Source organism: Mustelus asterias, chromosome 26 (assembly GCF_964213995.1).
Source record: "Mustelus asterias chromosome 26, sMusAst1.hap1.1, whole genome shotgun sequence".
NCBI classification, from domain to species: Eukaryota; Metazoa; Chordata; class Chondrichthyes; order Carcharhiniformes; family Triakidae; genus Mustelus; species Mustelus asterias.
In genome coordinates, this window is record NC_135826.1 from 41,314,671 (window position 1) to 41,333,903 (window position 19,233).

Here is a 19,233-nt window from a genome sequence, read left to right on the forward strand (position 1 = left end):
CATGATGGGCCATCATGTGGTGCCATCTCAGTCTGTAATTCTCGGAGGCCTCGCAATATGCAGATTGTGATCTCATAGCCAATGGGGAGACAGAAAATTGTACAAAGAAACTGTGGTGCAGTGTTTGTTCTGTGTGAGTGTCAGCATCACAAGGCAAACACATGGTCCACATTCAATAATAACTCCCAACAGCTAAGGCTCTGACATTTAGTTTCAAGAAAGTTTTTTGATGTTTTCTATATCTTTGTATTTCTCAGATTGTCAGGCCAAATCTCACTTCAGGGCAAATCGATTCACTTGTGCAATTTATCTTGGCCAATTGAGATTAGATTGTTAATTGTTTACATTAGGATGGCTTTTTTGATCAGAATATGTTTTAAAAAGGTGCAAGGAGGGGAAATCACAGAACCCCACAGTGCATTCACAGTGCATTCAGCCCATCAAGTCTCACCGACACCAATCCCACCCAGGACCTAGCCCCATAACTCATATTTACCCTGCTGGTCCCCCTGACACTAGGGGGCAATTTAGCACAGCCAATCCACTGAACCAGCACATCTTTGGAATGAAAGAGAACGCTTCAGTCAGCTCCTGGAATAACCTCGTTCTCATCATCCTCATTGGCTAAACAGAGCAACGATTGTACTGACTAGTTGCATCATCTCAAAAATCAAGAGATTTAATAAAAAATGTTTTCCAAACGTAAATCATTATAAATTGACATTTATAAATCTCAGTCATGGTTTTTATTATCTCAGAATTGAATGAGTTGAATTTTTGGATCGCGCTGAGGTGAGGGTTGAAAGCTGACAGGACCTGAAACGTGTGAACTGTGACCCCGTTCCAGCTGTTAGCCATGTTGGCTGATATGGCTTTGGGGCCCAATAAGGCCACCCCTCCCCACGAAGTGGGCAGGCAATTTGGTGGCTGAAGAGCATTCTTAACCAGTGATAACTGAGTCTCGAGTTCCCTGATGCAAAGGGGCAGTGTATAGGTGGGCAGGGCAGGCTGGGTGTTGGGCGGGGCCGGGTGTTGGGCGGGGCCGGGTGTTGGGTGGGGCCGGGCAGGGTGGGCCGGGCGTGGGGTAGGGCGGGCCGGGTGTTGGGGTGGGTAAGCTCCCTGACTCTTTTTACTCTTCTCCGGTTGCATGCCCTCTGGTTTCCAGAGGCCGCAGTAAGGGTTTCAGGAGATCTTGTTTATTTTAAAAAGGGCCATGGACAAGTCGTTAGTTATGGTGCACCCTGGACTTCTACACAAAAGGCAACAAGGAATGTCAGAGCAGAACCACCCTGATCTTCACTGGGTGGCACAGTGGTTAGCATTGCTGTCTCGGTGCCAGGGACCCGGGTTCAATTCTGGCCTCGGGTCACTGTCTGCGTGGAGTTTGCACATTCTCCCCGTGTCTGCGTGGAGTTTGCACATTCTCCCCGTGTCTGCGTGGAGTTTGCACATTCTCCCCGTGTCTGCGTGGAGTTTGCACATTCTCCCCGTGTCTGCGTGGAGTTTGCACATTCTCCCCGTGTCTGCGTGGAGTTTGCACATTCTCCCCGTGTCTGCGTGGAGTTTGCACATTCTCCCCGTGTCTGCGTGGAGTTTGCACATTCTCCCCGTGTCTGCGTGGAGTTTGCACATTCTCCCCGTGTCTGCGTGGAGTTTGCACATTCTCCCCGTGTCTGCGTGGAGTTTGCACATTCTCCCCGTGTCTGCGTGGAGTTTGCACATTCTCCCCGTGTCTGCGTGGAGTTTGCACATTCTCCCCGTGTCTGCGTGGAGTTTGCACATTCTCCCCGTGTCTGCGTGGAGTTTGCACATTCTCCCCGTGTCTGCGTGGAGTTTGCACATTCTCCCCGTGTCTGCGTGGGTTTCCTCTGGGTGCTCCGGTTTCCTTCTACACTCCAAAGATGCGTGTGTTAGGTGGATTGGCCATGCTAAATTGCCCTTCGTGTCCCAAGATGTGTAGGTTAGGGGGATAAGCGGGGTAAATGCATGGGGTTATGGGGATGGGGCAAGGGCGTGGGTGAGATCTTCTGTCGGTGCAGACTCGATGGGCCAAATGGCAGCCTCCTGCACTGTAGGGATTTTATGATTTAAGTGTAAAGCCTAGCGTGGTGAGTGAACTCTCTTGCCTCTGGGAAGTCAGGAGGTGATGGGTTAAGTCACTCCATCCTCCACACTTTCTGTGTGTGGACGGGAACCGGATAATCACCTGCAGTGTCTGACTGGGACTGAAGAATCAGCTCCCCTGCCCCCTCTCTGCGGTTTGCTGCTATTAGTGAGAAAAGCCAGGTGACATTTCGAGAGAAGTCTGTGGAAAGTGAAATAAACACCAGCTCACCCCTCAAGGCTGTCCTCGACCTTGTATCACACGTGGGGGATTCAGTGCTGCCAAACTGTCACACTGTACACAGTCAGAACTCCGAGAAGGTCATGTTTCTCTCCACTGCACTGAGACTGGGGCAGCTGGTAGATAAAGTGGAAAACGGGCCTTTGCTTTCACACACAAGGCAAACAGTAAACCTACTGTTGACTCCCAGTGAATTCAAATATAGCAAAAGGAAATTTTAGGCTGGACTTGATCATTGTGTGGAGTTTGCACGTTCTCCCTGTGTCTGTGTGGGTTTTCTCCGGGTGCTCTAGTTTCCTTCCACATTCCAAAGATGTGCAGGTTAGGTTGATCAGCCATGCTAAATTGACCCTAGATGAGCAGGGTAAATATGTGGGGTTACGGGAATAGGGTCTGGGTGGGATTGTGGTCGTTGCAGACTCAATGGGCCGAATGGCCTCCTTCTGCACTGTAGGCATTCTATTCTATAAAATCGTACAGCATGGAATGAGGCCATTCAGTTCATCTTGTCTATATTAACTCTTTTTCTCAAACAACTATCCACTCCAGCTTTCCTGCCCCTCCCCCATAGCCCTAAACATTTCTCCTTTTTTCAATCATTTATCAAATTCCCTTTTGAAAGTTCCTGTTGAGCCAGGATGGCACAGTGGTTAGCACTGCTGCCTCAGTGCCAGGGACCCAGGTTTGATTCCCGGCTTGAGTCACTGTCTGCGTGGGTTTCCTCCGGGTGCTCCGGTTTCCTCCCACACTCCAAAGATGTGCGGGTTAGGTGGATTGGCCATGCTAAATTGCCCTTTAGTGTCAGGGGAACTAGCTAGGGTAAATGCATGGGGTTATGGGAAAAGGGCCTGGGTGGGATTGTGTTCGTGCAGACTCGATGGGCCGAATGGCCTCATTCTGCGCGGTAGGGATTCTACGATTCTATGGGAATCTGCTTCCACCGTTCTTTCAGGCCGTGCCTTCCAGATCACAACGACTCACTGGGTAAACAAAATTCTCCCGACTGTTGTTTCTCAAATCTGTGACATCTGCTTCCTGACTCCCCTGTCAGTGGAAACAATTTCTCCTTCTTTCCTACATTTAAAAAAAAAACTCGATGATGAAAAGCTCTGTCAAATCCTAATCTTAATGTTGTTAGTAACTCCAAGAATTGAAGTCAACTGCTCAAAAGCCACTAAATCACCTTGGGATAGCTAACAACATGAAAGGTGCCACAGAAAGGCACATTGTTGTTGTAAAGCAGGGCAATATAAACAAGGTCTAATCTAAAAGTAACTGGTGATACCAAAGTTTGTTTATTATTGTCACAAGTAGGCTTACACTGCAATTAAGTTGCTGTGACAATCCCCTAGTCGCCACCCTCTGGTGTCTGTTCGGGTACACTGAGGGAGAATTTAGCACAGCCAATGCACCCTAACCAGCACGTCCTTTGGACTGTGGGAGGAAACCCGCACAGACACTGACCCGAGCACAGGAATCGAACCCGAATCCCTGGCGCTGTGAGGCAGCAGTGCTAACCACTGTCACCGTCATGTTTTGGAATTGAAAGTTTGCCGGAGTTGAGAGGCACTTTCTTCAATTATGGCTTAGAAGAGGAGACCTGGGAACACAAAGCCATTCAGCCCCTCAAACCTGGGGGGGGGGGAGCGGAGGGGGGTTCTGGGTGGGGGGCAGTTCCAGGTTTCCACCCCCTGCTGCGTCAAGAGGTTCTTTCTGACATCTGGATTCCACATCCCTTCCCCGCTCCAAGGAATCCGTTTCTTTCATTCCCGGTCAGCTGAAACACTTTTTTTTTTGTCTGGAATTTTCTGGCTGTTCACAATAGCGGGATCTTCTGGTCCTGCCGAGGGCTCAACCCCCCCACCCCGGGATCCCCGCACGGGGGGTGGGGCAGAGAATCCCACCACCCACCCACCCCCCCCCCCCCCCCCCCCCCCACCCTTCAGTTAGATTGGAATCCTTTTATCTTTCTCTCTCTCTCTATATACCTACCTAAGGGCAATTAGGAATGGGCAACAAATGCTGCCCTCGTCAGCAACATCCATAACTCGTCCTATAGTTTCTGACTCTCAATTAGTTTACTCCTTAATTTCCATCATACGACGAGTCTTAATTCAACACACTAGAGCCACATAACAATATATAGCATCAAAAGATGTGCGGGTTAGGTGGATTGGCTATGCTAAAATTGCCCCTTAGTGTCAGGGAGACTAATAAATGGTTATGGGGATAGGGGCCTGGGTGGGATTGTGGTCAGTGCAGACTCGATGGACTGAATGGCCTCTTCTGCAATGTAGGATTCTATGACCTACGAACTGTATCGAATATGCATGATGTAACAGGCCATTTGGCCAACTAATCTGTACTTGCCATCTGTACGTTATACATGAATCTCCATCCATTCCATCGTAGCCTTTTGGGATATCTCTCCATCCCTGTTTTCCTATGGAGTCCTGTAACTTTCTTTCTAAAGCATCTATACTATTTGCCTCAACCACTTCCTGTGGTAGCGAGTTCCACTTTCCAATCATTCTCCTGGATAAAGAATTTTTCTACATTTTGTGTTTGGATTTATTAGTAACTATCTTCTATTTGTAGCCCCTTTTGAATGTTCCCACAAGTGGGGGGAAAAAACCTCGTCAATGTGGGATTAATCATAGAATCCCTACAGTGGAGAAGGAGGCTATTCGGCCCATGAACAGCACCCAACCAGTTCATGAATGTTTTAGGGAAGGAAACCTGTTGTCCTTACCCACTCTGGAATTTTCTGATTCCAGTCCCACATGATTAACCCTTTCCTGCCCTCTGAAATGGCCACCCCCACCAGCAGTTGAAGGCAGCCTACCACTGTCTCGGGGTAGGGGACATCAAGTATCAGCCTTGCCAGCGATGCTCACATCCCATGAATGAATGTCAACAAAATCCTCTCCTATGGAAGCTGATTGAGTGGGAACGTTGCAGGCAGGAAAGGGATGGGTGTATCACAGAAACAATGATAAATTATCAAGCTGGCACAATATTCCTGTTTTCAATAAATGTAATTTTATCTTATCAGAAAGTCTGTTGATCCGTCTGACGAAGATGGCAGAGCAGGAAGCCTACCCCATGAAGAAAAGTTTGAGCTTGCTCTCTGTGGGGGGCCAGGAGGTAAGGTGGAGCTTAAACCCAGGCCGCAGAGTCATTGTATGTTTGTTAAGTAGGCGATCTGCACTCTGAGGAGCCAAGTTGCCTCTCACTGGGGGAGTTTTATTCATTTTGTTGTGCCTTGCTGAAATCCCCAATTCCTTCAGCCTGTGGGGTGTGAAGCCAGTTTCTGTCTCCCCTTTCACAGGAGAACCTCTCAACCACAAAACCCTTGGTGATCCTGGGCATGGATCTAAATGAGGACAAATGGCCCATATACCTGGCTCCATAGAATCCCTACAGTGCAGGAGGAGGCCATTCAGCCCATCGAGTCTGCACCAACTCTCTGACTGACAGAATATCTCCCCACCCCACCCCCATAATTCCCTACATTTCCCATGGCCAGTCCATCTAATCTGCACATTTTGAGACACTAAGGGGCAATTTCCCATGGACAATCCACCTAACCTTACCCTAACACCAGTGAAAGGAGGCCATCACAGCTGACGGGCAAGGCAGATGAACTCGGGGCATGGATGAGTATGTGGGACTGGGATATTATAGCAATTACTGAAACATGGCTAAGGGGAGGACATAAGAACATAAGAAATAGGAGCAGGAGTAGGCCATCTGGCCCTTCGAGCCTGCCCCGCCATTCAATAAGATCATGGCTGATCTGAAGCGAATCAGTTCCACTTACCCGCCTGCTCCCCATATCCCCTAATTCCCTTAGGACAGGACTGGCAACTCCGTGTTCCAGGGTACAGATGCTATAGGAAAGATAGAATGGGAGGTAAGAGAGGAGGGGGAGTTGCACATTTGATTAAGGAAAACATCACGGCTGTACTGAGAGGGGATATATCCAAGAGTTTGGCCACTGAGTCTATATGGATAGAACTGAGAAATAAGAAGGGGAAAATCACTTGGGCCCCCAAATAGTCAGCGAGAAATTGGGGAGCAACTATGCAAGGAGATTACAGATAGCTCCAAGTAAAATAGGGTGGTAATAGTAGGGGATTTTAACTTTTCCAACATTGACTGGGACAGCCATGGTATTAGAGGGTTGGATGGAGAGAAATTTGTTGTGTATTCAGGAGGAATTTCTCATTCAGTATGTGGATGGCCCGACTAGAGAGGGGGCAAAACTTGACCACCTCTTGGGAAATAAGGAAGGACAGGTAACAGAAGTGTTTGTGAGGGATCACTTTGGGACCAGTGACCATAATTTTATTAGTTTAAAGATAGCCATGGAGAATGATAGGTCTGGCCCAAAGGTTAAAATTCTAAATTGGGGCAAGGCCAATTTTGATGGTATCAGGCAGGAACTTTCAAAAGTTAATTGGGGGAGTCTGTGGGAAGGCAAAAGGATGCCTGGTAAGTGGGAACCTTTCAAAAGTGTGTTAACCAGGGTTCAGGGTAAGCACATTCCTCTTAGAGTAAAGGACAAGGCTGGTAGAAGTAGGGAACCCTGAATGACTCGGGATATTGAGGCCCTGGTCAAGAAGAAGGAGACACATGACATGCATAGGAATCAAGTGAATCCCTTGAAGAGCATGGGGAGTAGAGTTGAGAGAGAAATCAGGAGAGCAAAAAGGGGACACAAGATTGGATTCTCTTTTGCCTTACCTGCCAAAACAAAGAGCTTCTATAAATACACAAAGGCTAAAAGAGTAACTAGGGAGAGAGTAGGGCCTCTAGGATCAACAAGGTCATCTATGTGCGGATCCACAAGAGATGGGTGAGATCCTAAATGAATATTTCTCTTCAGAATTTACTGTTGAGAAAAGCATGGATGTTAGGAAACTGGGGGAAATAAATAGTGATGTCTTGGGGACTGTACATATAACGGAGAAGGAGGTGCTGGAAGTCTTAAAGCACATCAAGGTAGATAAATCCCTGGGATCTGATGAAGTGTATCCCAGGACATTGTGGGAGGCTAGGGAGGAACTTGGGGGTGCCCTAGCAGAGATATTTGAACCATCGATAGTCACAGGTGAGGTGTCTGAAGATTGGAGGGTGGCAAATATTGTGCCTTTGTTTAAAAATGGCTGCAGGGAAAAGCCTGGGAACTATAGGCCGGTGAGCCTCACATCTGGTGGATAAGTTGTTGGAAGGTATTTTGAGAGACAGGATCTACAGGCATTTAGAGACAGTCAGCATGGCTTTGTGAGTGGAAAATCATGCCTCACAAATTTGATCGAGTTTTTTGAAGGGGTAACCAAGAAGGTAGATGAGGGCAGTGCAGTTGATGTTGTCTACATGGACTTTAGCAAGGCCTTTGACAAGGTACCGCATGGTAGGTTATTGCATAAAGTTAAATCTCACAGGATCCAGGGTGAGGTAGCTAAATGGATACAAAATTGGCTCTTGACAGAAGTCAGAGGGTTATTTTGTTTTTCAAACTGGAGACCTGTGATCAGCAGTGTGACTCCGAGATCGACGCTGCGTCCATTGTTATTTGTCATTTATATTAATGATTTTGGATGAGAATATAGGGGGCATGGTTAGTAAGTTTGCAGATGACACCACGATTGGTGGCATAGTGGACAGTGAAGAAAGTTATCTCGGATTGCAATGGGATTTTGATCAATTGGGCCAGTGGGCTGATGAATGGCAGATGGAGTTTAATTTAGATAAATGTGAGGTGATGCATTTTGGTAGATTGAACCAGGACAGGACTTACTCAGTTAATGGTAGGCTGTTGGAGAGTTAGAGCAAATAGATCTAGGGGTACAAGTTCATAGCTCCTTGAAAGTGGAGTCACGGGTGGACGGAGTGGTGAAGAAGGCATTCGGCATGCTTGGTTTCATTCGTCAGAACATTGAATACAGGAGTTGGGACATCTTGTTGAAGTTGTACAAGACATTGGTAAGGCCACACTTGGAATACTGTGTACAGTTCTGGTCACCCTATTATAGAAAGGATATTATTAAACTAGAAAGAGTGCAGAAGGGATTTACTAGCATGCTACCGGGACTTGATGATTTGAATTATAGGGGGAGGCTGGATAGACTAGTACTTTTTTCTCTGGAGCATAGAAGACTGAGGGGTGATCTTATAGAGGTCTATAAAATAATGAGGAGCATAGATCAGCTAGATGGTCAATATCTTTTCCCAAAGGTAGTGGAGTCTAAAATGAGAGGGCGTAGGTTTAAGGTGGGAGGGGAGAGATACAAAAGGGTCCAGAGGGGCAGTTTTTTCAGTGTGGTGAGAGCCTGGAACAAGCTGCCAGAGGTAGTAATAGAGGCGGGTACAATTTTGTCTTTTAAAAAGTTTAGATAGTTACATGGGTAAGCTGGGTATAGAGGGATATAGGCCAAACATGGGCATTTGGGACTAGCTTAGGGGTTTAAAACAAGGGTGCCATGGACAAGTTGGGTCGAAGGGCCTGTTTCCATGCTGTAAACCTCAATGACTCCATGATTATACAACCCCAACAACTAATCATAGAATCCTTGCAGTACAGGAGGCCATTCGGCCCATCAAGCCTGCATTGAAAACAATCTCACCCTATCCCTGTAACCCTACATATTTACTCTGCTAATGCCGCTGAAACTAGGGTCAATTTAGCATGGCCAATCCACCTAACCCACACATCTTTGGACTGTGAGAGGAAACCCACGCAGACACGGAGAATGTGCCACTGGTCTGCCCCTAATGTTCCTTTTATTTTTTTTGTACGCCTGGCTGGTTTGGTGAAGACGAATATCTTCCATGTTGGCCATGCACAGTGTTTTTGTTGCACAACGCGGAATGTCAGCACATCCATGCAGCTGAGAAGGAATATTGCTCTGAACCCTCCCTCAGACTCCAAACCACTCCATCCCACTAACTCACACTCCTTCACCCATGCCCTGAGCAGCTCCCTGGTGCCAGATCCCCCTGCCAGTGAACACACTCCTGCTAAGCTGCAACAGCGGGGAATGAGCAGAGTTTGAAAATTTCTCATGGACAGCAGATGGCAGAATTATCTCTTCTTTACTCAGTCATGTTTACGTAAATCTTATTGTCAGAATCGTTAGAAATTTCGAACCATAGAAAATTACAGCTCCGGAACGGGCCTTTTGGCCCTTCTTGTCTGTGCCGAACCATTTTTTGCCTAGTCCCACTGACCTGCACTTGGACCATATCCCTCCACACCCCTCTTATCCATGAACCCATCCAAGTTTTTCTTAAATGTTAAAATAGAATGAATGGAATGGAATGGAATGAATAGGAGCACTGTGAAACTGAGGCCCACAGGCCAGTAAGGTCATGCGTTTAATTCCCCATCTATGTGAGCTAATTCATCTCATAGCAACAGTGAGTTGACCTTTCAAACTCTCAAGCCCGTTTCACTATTCAGTTGGATCATCTTTCTGGTCAGACATTGAACTGAGGTTTGCCCCCTAGGTGGACATCAGATCCAGGGCAGTCCTGCCAGATGTCCTGGGGCCAATATTTATCCTTCAATCAACAGAATATCTGGTCATTATCACATTGCTGATTGTGGGATCTTGCTGTGCACACATTGGCTGTTGCTTTTCCTACGTTGCAACAGTAGCGACACTTCAAAAAAAGCACTGCGTTGGTTGAGCAGTCCTTTTGAGTATTCAGTCACCCATGGGGTGTCTAATCCTTTTGAAATGGAAGCTTCTTTCTCTCTTTATTTCATTTCCCGAATCGTCTATAGAATTTGTCACTCTTCAGTGAATCCTGGCCAGCAGGGAGTGACGCTGAGCCAGATGTCAGGACAGATGAGCAAAGGCCCAGATAAAGAAGATGGCTCGATGGAGCTTTTTAAAGAAGAGATCGAGATGGAGAAGTTTAGAATAATATCATAGAATCACTACAGTGCAGAAGAAGGCCATTTGGCCCATCAAGTCTGCACAGACCACAATACCACCCAGGCCAATCCCACAACCCCAATATTTACTCTGCTAACCCCCCCACCCCCGACACTAGGGTCAATTTCACATGGCCAATCAACCTAACCCGCACATCTTTGGACTGTGGGAGGAAACTGGAGCACCCAGAGGAAACCCATGCAGACATGGGGAGAATGTGCAAACTCCACACAGACAGTGACCTGAGACCAGAATTGAACCCGGGTCCCTGACGCTGTGAGGCATCAGTGCTTGCCACTGCCCATTTAGGATGAGGATGCCAAAGCTTGGGGCCTGGGCAATCAAAATTGGGGCCAGGATTGAAGGAGTGCAGAGGATGTCAGTAGGAATGGAGACGGTTAGTGCAGGAAGGAATGGGGGCAAGCAGGGATTTGAACAGGATGACTAGAACTTTAGAAGTGAGGCCCTGATTGGTCAACAGGCCCAGTGTGCCCCTCCTGTGGTTTGCTGTCCAGAACTCAACACAGTTACTCCAGACAAGGGTTTAACCAGCACACAACTGGTGTCACTTCCTTATTCCTGCTGCAAGGGTGGTTAGCTGTGGAGAGGTCTCTGCTCTGGTTTCACTGGGAACAGAACTCTGATCAGTTTAGAGAAAATGTTTCTCTTGGGGAGGTGGTGGCACAGTGTTATTGCCACTTGATTCTTAATCCAGAGACCCGAGGGAATGTTCTGAGGACCTAGGTTCAAATCTCACCATGACAGGTTCTGGAATTTAAAAACTCAATAAAAGTCTAATGATGACCATGAAACTATTGTCGTAAAAATCCAACTGGTTCACTAACAACCTTTTCGGGAAGTCCATACCCAGTTTGGCCAACATGTGACTCTGGACCCCAAGCAATGTTGTCTTTCTTGCCCTCTGAAATGGCCTAGCAAGCCACAAATAGAACAATAAGGAATGAAACTGGATGGGCCACCTGGCATCGACCCAAGCACCAGAGACTAGAACAGCAAACTCGGCCTTGTTGACCCTGCAAGGTCCTCCTTACTAACATCTGGGAGCAAGTGCCAAAACTGGGAGAGCTGTCTCTCAGACTAGTAAGGCAGCAGCCTAATATAGTCATACACATGGAATTATATTATCATAACTCTAGGAGTTGGCTGTCGAGGCACAGTGCTTTTATTGCACAAAATAAAATAAACAAAAATCACAAGCCTGTGGTGAACACAACAGGTCCCAGTCGGGGCTAAATGATAATGGACCCTCTCGGGGTCTTGCTTTATACAGGGCTCGGTATGCGAACTCCACCTGGTTGGTTAATTACCATTCCCCAGGGAGTTCGTATTGTGTCCTACAGAGATCAGTCTGATTTCCCCATGCAAGTCATGTGATAACCCATACCTTCTAGATCATGGCCGGAATTCTCAGTCTCGCACACCCCATCACTGCTGCTAACCAAAATGGAGATTTGGCGCTCAGCCAAGTCTTCATTTGCAGCAATGGGGCCAGATAATCCCAGCAGTAGGCAAGGTCAGAGAATTCCAGCCAATGGCTCAGGTGTCACCATGACCATTCCTGGATACGTTCTGTCCCACGGGCAGGACAGACCCAGCAGAGGTGGCGGCACTGTGGTATACAGTTGGGAGGGAGTTGCCCTGAAAGTCCTCAACATTGACTCTGGACCCCTTGAAGTCTCATGGCACCGGGTCAAACATGGACAAGGAAACCTCCCGCTGATTACCACACACCGTCCCCTCAGCTGGTGAATCAGCTCCTCCATGTTGACACCGCTTTGGAGGAAGCACTAAGGGTGGCGGGTGCAGAATGGACTCTGGGTGGGGACTTCAATGTCCATTACCAAGAGTGGCTCAGTAGTTCCACCACAGACCGAGCTGGCTGGGTCCTAAAGGACATCGCTGCTAGACTGGGACTGCGGCAGATGGTGAGGGAACCAACAAGAGGGAAAATGTACTTGACCTCATCCTCACCAACCTGCCTGTCGCAGATACATCTGTCCATGACAGTATTGATAGGAGTGACCACTGCATGGTCCCTGTGGAGACAAAGTCCTGTCTTCACATTGAGGATAGCCTCCATCGTGTTGTGTGGCACTATCACCGTGCTAAATGGGACAGACTTTGAACAGATCTAGCAACTCAAGGCTGGGCATCCATGAGGTACTGTGGGCCATCAGCCGCAGCAGAATTGTACTCGATCACAATCTGTAACCTCATGGCCCGGCATATCCCCCACTCTACCATTACCATCAAGCCAGGGGACCAACCCTGGTTCAACGGAGAGTGCAGGAGGGCATGCCAGGAGCAGCACCGGGCATACCTAAAAATGAGATGTCAACCTGGTGAAGCTGTAATGCAGAACTGCTTGTGTGCCAAACAGCAAGTGATAGGCAGACTGAAGAGATTCCACAACCAACGGATCAGATCTAAGCTCTGCAATTCTTCCACATCCAGTCGTGAATGGTGGTGGACAATTGAACAACTCGCTGGAGGAGGAGGCTCCACAAATATCCCCATCTTGAATGATGGAGGAGCCCAGCACATCAAGTGTGAAAGATAAGACTGAAGTATTCTCAACAATCTTCAGCCAGAAGTGCCGAGTGGATGATCCATCTCCGCCTCCTCCAGAGGTCCCCAGCATCTCGGATGCCAGTCTCCAGTCAATTTGATTCACTCCATGTGATATCAAAAAATGGCTGAAGGCACTGGATATTGCAAAGGCAACGGGCCCTGATAACATTCCTGCAACAGTACTGAAGACTTGTGCTCCAGAACTTGCCACTCCCCTAGCCAAGCTGTTCCAGTACAGTTACAACACTGGCATTTGCCCAACAATGTGGAAAATTGCCCAGGTATGTCCTGTACACAAGAAACAGGATGAATCCAACCCAGCCAATTACTGCCCCATCAGTGTACTCCATCAGTAAAGTGATGGAAAGCTCCCTCTACACTGTCCCCCATCAAACACTCCCAGGACAGGTACAGCACGGGGTTAGATACAGAGTAAAACTCCCTCTATGCTGTCCCCATCAAACACAGTAAGAGGTTTAACAACACCAGGTTAAAGTCCAACAGGTTTATTTGGTAGCAAATGCCATTTGCTACCAAATAAACCTGTTGGACTTTAACCTGGTGTTGTTAAACTTCTTACTATGTTTACCCCAGTCCAACGCCGGCATCTCCACGTCATGACTACCATCAAACTCTCCCAAGATGGGTATAGCACGGGGTTACATAAGAGTAACGCTCACTCCACTGTTGCATTAATGGTTATACAAAGGTGAACCTGGCTCCCTAATGTGAATTAATGAATGTGGGAGTCGGATCACACTGAGGCAGGATAGGAGAAGCAGATTTCCTTCCCTCAGGGACATTAATGAATGATAAAAGCAAATTACTGTGGATGCTGGAATCTGAAACAAAAACAGAAAATGCTGGAAAATCTCAGCAGGTCTGACAGCATCTGTGGAGAGAGAATAGAGCTAACGCTTTGAGCCTAGATGACCCTGCGATGGGTCATCCAGACTCTCAACATTGGCTCTATTCTCTCCCACAGATGCTGTCAGACCAGCTGAGATTTTCCAGCATATTCTGTTTTTGTAATAATGAACAAGTCAGGGTTTCATGACGTTCACCAGCTTCGAGGGTCATGTTTTCTTGACTTAACCCACATATTACCACATTGATCAAATTCAGTAAGTGCTGAGATTTGAACTCGGCAAACAAAAGATGCAGCTTAATGCTTGGAGCTTCCTGGAAGAGTCACAAAGGAGGGCAATTAGCTGAAACTCCCCACGGTGATGCAGTCACTCTGTAATGGGACAAGCTTTTCACATGAACAATTGCTGAAAGTCTCATTGCATTGTAAGCAAGTTAATTTCCTCGATGCATTTATGTGGCATCAAAGTGGCCGTGGGATCATTTGGATCTACTGGAGAGGGTATGTGTGGCCGTGGTTTAACATCTCGACCAACTTGGATCCCATGCACTATGTTGATTAAAGAGTGGGGAGATCTTGCTGTTATTCTCTGCCACTATCAATCCCTCAGCCAATGTAGCAATGTGTGATTTAGCCCTTCGAGCTTACTTCATCATTTGATGAGATCATGGCTGCCCTAATTGTGGCCTTAACTCTCCATTGCTTTCTACTCCCGACACCCTTTGTCCCCCTTATCAAGAATCTATCTAACACGGCCTTAAAAGTAATCCAGGAGATAGCCTAGAGACTAATGTCCTGTGAGAGAAAACATTTCTCTTAATCGCCACCTTAAGTAGAAGGCAACTTATTTTTATATCCAACCCCCGGGTTCTAGCCTCTCCCATAAATGGAAACATCCTTTCAGCATCCACCCTGTCAAGTCATAGAAATCATAGAAGCCCTACAGTGCGGAAGGAGGCCATTCGGCCCATCGAGTCTGCACCGACCACAATCCCACCCAGGCCCTACCCCCACATATTTACCCGCTAATCCCTCTAACCTACGCATCTCAGGACTCTAAGGGGCAATTTTTAACCTGGCCAATCAACCTAACCTGCACATCTTTGGACTGTGGGAGGAAACCGGAGCACCCGGAGGAAACCCACGCAGACACGAGGAGAATGTGCAAACTCCACACAGGCAGTGACCCGAGCCGGGAATCGAACCCGGGACCCTGGAGCTGTGAAGCAGCAGTGCTAACCACTGTGTTACCGTGCCGCCCTGAGGGTTTTTAAAAAAATGTTTCAATAAGATCCCATCTCATTTGTTAGGGTCCCAAACCAGAACCCCGGGGTATCTTATGAAACTGGGATGTTGGATTTATGTCACATTATCAGTAACCCCCACAGCTTGCCTCCTGGGCTTGTAGAATCTCACTAGCTGTTCTGTCTGGAGACAATACACATTTCTTGAACCTGTGTTTAATGTTCCCTCCACCCACATTGTCTGTACCTTTAAGACCTGGCTGGTTGTAGGATTCGCATTCTAATCAGTATTCTGCAACTTGATTTTGTCTGTTTGCACTGTTTGAGAGCACATTTCCACTCCATCTGACGAAGGAGCAGTGCTCCGAAAGCTTATGGTATTTGCTATCAAATAAACCTGTTGGACTTTAAACTGGTGTTGTGAGACTTCTTACTGTATTTTATGAAGCCAGACTTGACCCTAACATTTTTCTATTCTGGCATTAATATGAAGAAAGGATGCTTCACTCCGTTAACTAATTGGGGTCTTTTATCAAAACATTCATGACACAATTTAAATATAACTCTAACAAAATGAAGCAGCTTAACTTTTAACAGTTGAACAATCATTAAAAAATGAAAAGAAACAACTCAAATTTGTAACTTATCACTATTTCAGTCCCAAATAAGTAACATTCCTCTTAGAATCCATATGAGGAACGGTTGAGGACTCTGGGTCTGTACTCATTCGAGTTTAGAAGGATGAGGGATGTTATTGAAACTCTCAGGATACTGCAAAGCCTGGATAGAGTGGATGTGGAGAGGATGTTTCCACTTGTAGGAAAAACTAGAACCAAGGGGCACAACCTCAGGCTAAAGGGGCGATCCTTTAAAACAGAGATCATAGAAACCCTACAGTGCAGAAGGAGGCCATTCGGCCCATCGAGTCTGCACCGACCACAATCCCACCCAGGCCCTACCCCCACATATTTTGCCCACTAATCCCTCTAACCTACGCATCCCAGGACTCTAAGGGGCAATTTATTTTTTTTAACCTGGCCAATCCACCGAACCCGCACATCTTTGGACTGTGGGAGCAAACCGGAGCAAACCCACGCAGACACGAGGAGGATGTGCAAACTCCTCACAGACAGTGACCCGAGCCGGGAATCGAACCCGGAACCCTGGAGCTGTGAAGCAGCAGTGCTAACCACTGTGCTACCGTGCCGCCCTCGGATGAGGAGGAATTTCTTCAGCTAGAGAGTGGTGAATCTGTGGAACTCTTTGCTGCAGAAGGCTGTGGAGGCCAGGTCATTGAGTGTCTTTAAGACAGAGATAGATAGGTTCTTGATAAGGAGATCCGGGGTTATGGGGAAAAGGCAGGAGAATGGGGATGAGAACGATATCAGCCATGATTGAATGGCGGAGCAGACTTGATGGGCCGAGTGGCCTAATTCTGCTCCTATGTCTTATGGTCTAGAATCAAATGCTACTTTAAATAGTTAGCAAAACCCAAGCATACTTTGCATAAATTGTTAACAACCTCGAAGCTTTCAGAAAGGTTCTGATTTTCGGAGCAGCTTGCAGGCTCCTGTCTTAACCAACATTTGTCAGGACTGAGCTCAAAACTGAAACTAAACCAGCACAAGATCCTTGCTACAAACCTAGCTCCTCCCATTAACCACATTATCACATGACCCTGCATACCAAAACCCACTTTCCATTCTTTAATCAAAAAACCCCAGGGGACCATCCATTAGCTCTATCTTGCACAAAAACTACATGGCTAAAATGAGTAATCATCCTGCTTCTCCCAGCATCTGAGCTGCATGTTTTCCAGATAGCATAGTATCATCACACATTCTTCTAAACTCCGATGGATACAGGCCCAGTCTGTGCAACCTTTCCTCACAAGCCAACTTCATCCCAGGACTGAGTCAAATTAACCTTTTCTGAACTGCTTCTAATGCAATTATATCCTTTCTTAAGTATGGAGACTCTGTGGTTTCACCAATGCCCAGTACAAAACATCACTATTTTTCCATTCTCCTTCTATAAATGACAACATTCTATTTTCCTTCCTAATCACTTGCTGTACCTGCAAACTGACTTTGTGTGATTCATGTACCAGGACCCCCAGATCCCTCTGTACCACTGAGATCAGGAAAATCTCTCCATTTAAATAAAATGTTACTTTTCTATTCTTCCTGCCAAAGTGGATAAGTTCACATCTTCCCATGTTATTCTCCACTTGCCAAATTTCTGTCCATTCACTTAACCTATCTATACATCTTTTCAGATTCCTTCGGTCAGCTTCACTGCCTACTTTCCTACCTATCTCTGTATCTTAAACAAGTTTAGCTACTACACATTTGGTTCCTTCATCCAAGTCTTTTTCTATTGGTTGTAAATAGTTGAGGCCCCAGCACTGATCCCTGTGACACACGACCTGTCAAACAATGCCAAGACAAAAATAGCCCATTTATGCCTGTTCTCTGTTTCCTGCTTACTAACCAATCCTCTATCCATGCTAATATGCTACCCTCTACACCATGAGCTCTTGTTTTATGTAGTAACCATTGATGTGCCACCCTATCAAATTTCTTCTGGAAACCCACGTCTATAGGTCCCCCTTTGTCTACATTGCTTGTTACTTCCTCAAAGAACTCTAATAACTTAGTCAAACACAATTTCCATTTGACAAAACTATATTGACTCAGCCTGATTGCATTAAGAGTTTCTAAGTGCCCTACTTTAACCTTCTTGATAATAGATTCTAGCATTTTCCCTGTGACTGATGTTCGGCTAACTGGCCTATGCTTTCCTGCTTTGTGTCTCCCTCCTTTCTTGAATAAGGGAGGTATATTCAATATTTTCCATAAGACCATAAGATATAAGAATAGAATTTGGTCCATCGAGTCTGCTCCACCATTTGATCATGGCTAATAAGTTTCTCAATCCCATTCTCCTGCCTTTTCCCCATAACCTTTGATCCCCTTATCAATCAAGAACCTATCCATCTCTCTGAAATACACTCGATGACCTGGACTCCACAGCCTTCTGTGGCAATGAATTCCACAGATTCACCACCCTCTGGCTGAAGAAATTCCTCCCCTTCTCGATTATAAAGGCTCGTCCCTTTACTCTGAGGCTGTGCCCTCAGATCCCAGTCTCTCCGCCTAATGGAACCATCTTCCCCACATCAGCTCTATCCAGACCTTTCAGTATTCTGTAAGTTTCAATGAGATCCCCCTCTCATCCTTTTAAACTCCACTGAGTACAGACCCAGAGTCTTCAAACGCTCCTCATACATCAAGCTTTTCATTCCCGGGATCATTCTCGTGGATCTCCTCTGGACCCTCTCCAAAGCCAGCACATCCTTCCATAGATACGGGGCCCAAAATTGCTCACAATATTCCAAAAACGGCCTGACCAGAGCCTTATACAGCCTCAGCAGTACATCCCTGCTTTTGTATTCTCGTCCTATCGAAATGAATGCTAATTTGCTTTCCTAACTACCAACTCTACCTGTAAGTTAACCTTAAGATCCCATCAGATTAGTCCAGGATTCTCTTATCAGAATCCAGGGAAGTTTGGAAAATTGCAACCAATGAATCTACTATCTCTGCAACCACTCCTTCTAAGAAGCTGGAATTGAAGTCCATCAGGTTCTGGTAACTGGTCAGCCTTTAGTCCAAACCATTTTCTCAGAACCATTCCCCTACTGATTGTAATCATCTTAAGTTCCTCCCTCCCTTTCACCCCTTGGTTTGTAGATGTTTCTGGGCTCTTCTGCAGTGAAGACCATCACAAAATATCTGGTCAACATGACTGCCATTTTCTTATTTCCCGCCATTACTGTTAATAATAACACCACTTAATTGTGCCATTTATTTCATTGTTGTTTGCGGGATCTTGCTGTGTGCAAATTGGCTCCCACTCTTCCTATATTACAAACAGACGACTCTTCATTGACTGATGTAGACTGTAAATAGTTGAGGCTTCAGCCTGTGGTTACAGTCCATCACCCCGACAATAATCCATTCATCGTCCTGAGAAATCTTGGGGTGTCTAATTCTTTTGAAATGGAACTTGTTTTCTCTCTTTATTCCATTTCTCGATTCATCTTACAGAATGAATCGCTCTTCAATAGATCCTGGCCGGTTCTGTTTCAGAATGAACGTCCCTGTTCTGCTGCCTGATGCTGCTTTGCTGCATCCCCAGTCTGACTGCGATCCGCACTCCCACCTACGCTGC

At 46.5% G+C, this 19,233-nt stretch overlaps 1 protein-coding gene across 2 annotated transcripts in view; it reads left to right on the forward strand.

The window, feature by feature from the left end:
- LOC144479625 (3',5'-cyclic-AMP phosphodiesterase 4C-like) overlaps positions 1–19,233 on the forward strand; it is a 330,099-nt gene that overhangs the window by 26,027 nt on the left and 284,839 nt on the right. For both annotated transcript variants that reach the window (XM_078198561.1, XM_078198559.1), the window contains exon 2: positions 5,400–5,491. In XM_078198561.1, the coding sequence (XP_078054687.1) occupies positions 5,426–5,491 (66 nt within the window). In that variant the 5' untranslated portion in view covers positions 5,400–5,425. The remainder of the gene's footprint in view (positions 1–5,399; positions 5,492–19,233) is intronic.